This window comes from Diplotaxodon limnothrissa, linkage group LG19 (assembly GCF_057381915.1).
Source record: "Diplotaxodon limnothrissa isolate DT_005_m linkage group LG19, D_limnothrissa_male_GT1.1, whole genome shotgun sequence".
Classification (NCBI taxonomy): domain Eukaryota; kingdom Metazoa; phylum Chordata; class Actinopteri; order Cichliformes; family Cichlidae; genus Diplotaxodon; species Diplotaxodon limnothrissa.
The window spans coordinates 4,637,389-4,643,388 of NC_140614.1; the positions used below are offsets into that span (position 1 = coordinate 4,637,389).

The following is a 6,000-nucleotide window of genomic DNA, read 5'->3' on the forward strand; positions in this document are numbered from 1 at the left end:
TCCCTGTTTATGCAAATACAGGAAAATCGTTGTTTAGTAAAAGAAAACCTGAATTTAAATGATAAACAAATGATTATAGCATTGCATCATGTCATCATGCGGAACAACGTGTGATCTGAAGAAGAAGAACTGTTTTCCTGACGTCAGGGGGACAGAATGAACTGAACTGCAGCTGCTCTGCTGGGCCGATAGAGAGATGCTGCACAGCAAGTGTGTGTGTGTGTTTCCCTCAGCGAAACTTTGTTTTTATTGGATTATTGTCAGAGAAAATGTTTGAGATTTTTCACTTCCCTGGTGAGATGTCCTGAAAAAGCCTGTAGTTATTTTACAAATAGTTTTCTTTAAGCAGCGACACCAGTAATTAAAATGAAGGCATAATATGGTACTAGTAATTAGAATTCCAGAAAAATGTCCTATTATGTTAAGTGAAACTTTTACATGTCATTCAAAAATGTGTAAAATTCATAGATTTTTGTACAGAAAATTGCTAAAACACACTTACCTCTCTGAAAATCCAACCAATGTGCAATCGTGCTGTCAGCGTGTTAGTAAGGCCCATTTAGGCCTTTTTATTGGGCTGTGGTTATTTTGCTTCTGAATAAAATATATATCATTAGTGAGGCTTGGATCTCATTAAAATGTAAAAGGACTGTGAATGGCTGTGGCTCAGGGGGGTAGAGCAGGCCCTCTACTAATCAGAAGGTTGGTGGTTTGATCCTGGCCAAAGTTGCTGTGAGTGCTCAAGAGTAGTATAGAAAAGCATTAAATAAGAATCAATCCATTACTCATATGGTAGTTACTTACCAACCATAAGTGAAGCACGACCCTGTAACTAGGAGATCAGGTGACCCCTGCTGGCCAGTAAAACAAATTCAGGTTTAAGGTTCGTCTGCTTTACTTCACTGTGAGAATCTCTGACCATTTTTATGTATAGTCAACAACAGGTGTAATGCTCAAAACAAAAGGAATCCCAGTGTTTTGGGTGGTGATTTAAAATAAACTACATTGATGACAGCAAACTCACTAAGTCAAGGAATAAGCACACAAAACAAGAAAGGTAAACAACATCTAAACCTCAGTTTGAACCCAAATTTCAAAACCATAATGCCACTTTCTAAAAAGCACACCCATTTCCCTGAACTATAAACACTATGCCCCTGCTTTACCATATGAGTCAGATGTGGTGGACTGTTACTGCAAAACTCTACACACAAATCCCTACATTTGTCAGTGCTGACACCATGTGGTCACTTCCGGTGTGTTCACACCGAACGCGATAGACGCCCCAAGAAAGCAGTCAATAATGTTAACTCACATAAGCACAGCTTTAGCTCAATCAGCACACAGTTAACAAAGTGGAAACACTAGGAGTCAAAATGCATCACACACCAATCAGAAACTTTGATGGATAGTCAAAAGGGCCAAAGTCAGCTCACTCAGGTTTGAAACAATGGATCCAAAGACATGCATAGGAAGAGGTCAAGGAGGAGGAGAAGGAGGTCTAGGACACCAGCAAGGAGGAGGTGGAGGAACATAATTGGCTATCGGGCTATTGTAAATGTCCCTGGTCAGCATGGAGGGAATGTCACTCTGTGCGCAGCCATCAGCCAACGAGGGATACTCCACCAGCATGCCATTCTAGGACCCTATAACACTATAGCTCCTTGCTTTTCTTGATGGTCTGAGACAACATATGTTCCAGCTGCACTACAGGGAACCTGACCCTGGCCTGACCCAGACCACAGACAGGATGCTGAGGTGGACTAATGTTTTTGGTGTGTGTTGTACTGTATGGTACATGAATAAAAATGTGCCACTGTATATACATTGGTTGCATTTTTTTGTGTTCATCATGTGAAAAGGTTTTTGAGGGGAAGAACCACAAGCAACATAACTTACCAGTTTTGGGAATATTGTTTTACATTTATTGCACCAATGTGTACGACTATGTTGTTGTGTGTGTGTTTTTGAGGCCTTGTGTGTGCTGTCTGTGGGCAAAGTTTGATTTTTCAGCAAGAGTGAATGGTTTTGAGTGTAGATTGTTCAATATTGTACAATACTATGTTTGGGAAATTGAGTGAGATGATTTGTGTTTACTGTTTTGGCAATATGAGATATAATTTCAGAAATTTGTGTTTAAGCAATCGATAAAATCTGGAATAAATGGCAGACTGGCGGGGGAGGGGGTCAAAAGTTTAGTGACTAACATTAATCCCACATGCAAATATCAGTTTGCTGTAATCTTGTGTTGAGGTTTGTGGCAAAAAAAGAAAATGTGCATAGTAAAGCCTTGCAGAAAAGAGTCCAGCTTGCATTCCTTTTGAAAGCTGCAAGCTGGAGCAGAAAGAGCAAGCCACCATGTTATGATAATGTGTTCAAGTACCTCATCCAAAAATATACCACAATTTTAAAGGCTTCATTATCTGTCATCGTTGTAGTTGTTTCTCTGAGTGTGAGCTGTAAAAGTAGTTAGCAGACGTTAACCTGTGTCTCTTCTTCTCCTCCAGGACATGCTGCAGCACTATGACTTCAGTAAGTTCCCATCTCTGAAGGTGAAGCTGATTGAGAAGGTGGATAAAATGTTAGCCTCAAAGATTGCTGTTCTTATGGCGATGATCCGGGAGGAGGAGGCCAAGCAGCCTCCTGCCATGGTGTCAGGTGGTGCCTTTGAGGGCTCCCAGGATGGGCCCTTTGGTCAGGGCTACGGTGAGGGGATCAGTGCTGGGGCTGACGCTGAAGATTGGATTGTCAGCCGGGACAAGCACCGTTACGATGAGATCTTCTACACTCTGATGCCTATCAACGGCAAGATAACTGGCGTCAATGCCAAGAAAGAGATGATGAACTCTCGGCTGCCCAACACTGTGCTAGGGAAGATCTGGAAGCTGGCCGACTGCGACCAGGATGGCATGCTGGACGACGAGGAGTTTGCCCTCGCTCAGCATCTCATCAAGATCAAACTGGAGGGCTACGAGCTGCCCACTGAGCTCCCCAACCACCTGGTGCCCCCATCCCACCGCAAAAACCCTACTGCAGATGCCTTGTACAATCATATTGAGGACTAGAGTGCTCACAGGACGCCAAGCAAGCTGCTGAAGAGAGACTGAGCAGAGAAGAGGTGTAAAAATGTAAAGAACCATCACAGGTGAACGTGTCTGCTGCTTCTCGTTGAACAAACAGGAGAACAAATGGGCCACCTAATGCTACACAAGGTCAAAGGGTAAGGTTTTGTTGGATACATTCACTAAGACGATGCATTAGAGCCCAATAATGCTTGACATTTTCAGGCAGCAGTCAAACAAAGCACTTTTATTTTGATAATATTTTACATAATGAGCATTTCAGCTGATTTAATTGCATTAAAGAAGAAAAGTGACAAAGTTCTTGTATAATATAGCCACATTTGCCTAATTCTGGTTTCACCATTCACTTTAATTTCTGAAGGACGGCAAGTTCATATTCATATATTCATGTTTAACCTTGAAAACCGACTATCCGAAGGTAACAGTTAGTGCTAGGGTGCAGTTTATTCATTTTACTGCAACATATTTCAAAGGACATCACTTGCACAAAACTTTAGATGCAAGTTTAAATGCATACTTGCTGGTGTTCATAATATCTTTCTGGATTTTTCCCCATCCTTTAAGCTGTTCCGGCTTTATCCTAAAAGGTCTTCACAGTTACACAACAATGACAGTTATTCTCCTTCACAGAAAAACACTGCTAAACTGACTGAAACACCTGGCAGTCCAGGCTGTAGCAAATCTCTATTCTGTTAAAAACATTTGTAGCACTATGGAAACTTCGTCTTTAAACGCTTTTAGATAAAAAATACCAAAGATGTGTCTTGATGATGACATTATGCAAAAAATAAATAAATAAATAAAATAAGTTAATGAAATAAAAATTAATAAAATCTAACATTTTACACAATCGCAATGGCTCCAGCAGCATCACAACAAACTAAAGCTGGGGAGTAAAAGCTGACATAGTATGTATTGCAATCAGAAGCTGTAACATAACTTTATTCCCACTCCATGTAGGCCTCACAGTGAGGTCAGAGGTCATAGTCTGCAGCTCAGTGCTAATTTGCTCACAGGGATAGACAGTGTCCTGAAATGCAGTTGTCAGTATGTGCTCAATTGATTCTGTTTCCTGACATTGTAAAATGAAAAGGACAGGAGGAGAGCCATGACCTCTGATCTTATAATAGCAAGACTGAAAACTTCAGCATCTGGTCTTAACATCACCATTCAAAGAAAAATTTTAAACAGGAAACAGAGTTTGCAGGAAATAGGTTCGTTGTCTTGTTATTTCTTTCTTCTTTTCTTTTTTTAAATGTCAAATTTCAAATGAGATTACATCAGAACAAAATAAGATATCGCAACACATTTTTGCATCCCACCTGAGACATAAAACACTCAACAACATAACCCAAACCTAAAAACCCAGCAACAAAATTAGCAGTGACTTCCAACTATTGGTTTGAAAAACAATTAGATAAAATTATAGAGGATTTTTAACAGATAAGATAAGTGGGAGAAGGTAACTCATGCGGTTTTTATGGTTAAATAAATGTCTGAAATTGTACTTTCTGATATATATAAATGAATTATACCTTTAAAACCACAGCAGATGTAAAGGGAAGACGTTCCATATCAGTGCCTTTTCATTTCAAAGGCTTTTAGTTTGTCAGAATACATTCTTTTAATTTGACATTGTCACCATGTTGCTGTTTTTAAGTTGTGTTTAAAGGCCTCTGTTCCTATGACAGGACTGTGGTTATCCTTGAGGTTTTTACAGGAGGTCTGCTGCACATCAGTGCTTTTAACATGCAACTGTCAGTGCATTTAATTTCCAAGCCCGTCTACAATAAATTATATTCATATGTTACTAATACTGTTTTTAACATCCATTTTCATCTGCTTATCTAATTCAGGGTTATCATATAATGTAAGTTAAGTGTAAGGTTCAGTGCCCTTAAAAGGAGGAGGAGGTGGGGTGGAAGGAGTTGTCACAATAGGCAAAAAAGTTCTTTAGTTAAAGTTTGAGGAAGATGACGGTTTCCTTAGATGTGACTTAAACTACTGTGGAGATTTTCTGTAGTTTTTTTTTAAAATGTAGACATCCGATTTCTTTCCCAAAACTGAACCATGTTATTTCAGTAATAATAGGAATAAATAATTTAAAAAATGTAGATATTTTTCTAAAAAGTCAAACCTTAATGCCCTTAATTCCATCTCTCCACCAAGTTTCATGAAGTTCAACTTGTTTTTTTTTTCTGCAAACCTTCTTTTGTGCAGATGAACAAACAGCAACAGGTTCCACCTACTTAATGAGGGTAATAATAATTCCTGCATAGCACAGCTTTTGTCTTTTCTGTCTGTTATTGGGGCAAAGACTGGTGGAATTGCTAGATTAATAAGTGTCATGTACTGTTTTTGCTCAGCAGCCACACAAAGGCTTTCAATCTTCCAAGCAAAAGGGCACATCTGCAGTCACTCTCTGTCCCTGTCTATAAAAGTGAAACATGTATGAATCATGTTATGTTTTCTGTATGATTTTATCCGTCCAGCTGTACATGTAGTGAAAAGGTCAAACTTCCATTTACCTGAATGTAAAAGTTTTTTTTTTTCTTTTTCAGCCGGATGTATTTTGTAATAATGTTGTTCCAGTGTTGTTCTAATGCATTTCCACCTCTCATCCTGTTAGCAGAGCTGGAAATGAATAAAATTAATAAAGTTTATTCAGTACATGTACTCAAGGTTCCAGTGTTTTGTTTTTTGGGACTTTATTATAACCACATTTCTCAGACAGTTATTTTTTCTGTTTGGAGTTTGTTTGTCTATATAATAGAGATGGCACGATACCACTTTTTTTATGTCCGATACCGATACCGATATCATAAATTTGGATATCTGCCGATACCGATATGAATCCGATATAGTGTTTTTTAATCAACAAAACTGTTTTTTTTTAAATATCTTGCTGCATTTTGTA

At 38.8% G+C, this 6,000-nt stretch overlaps 1 protein-coding gene across 1 annotated transcript in view; it reads left to right on the forward strand.

Annotated features, from left to right (window-relative positions):
• The window catches only part of ehd4 (EH-domain containing 4), a 37,556-nt gene extending 31,812 nt beyond the window's left edge, over nt 1-5,744 (forward strand). The window contains exon 8 of the mRNA XM_085342416.1: nt 2,508-5,744. Coding sequence (XP_085198542.1) covers nt 2,508-3,065 — 558 coding nt within the window. The 3' untranslated portion in view covers nt 3,066-5,744. The remainder of the gene's footprint in view (nt 1-2,507) is intronic.
• The last annotated feature ends 256 nt before the right edge of the window (nt 5,745-6,000 follow it).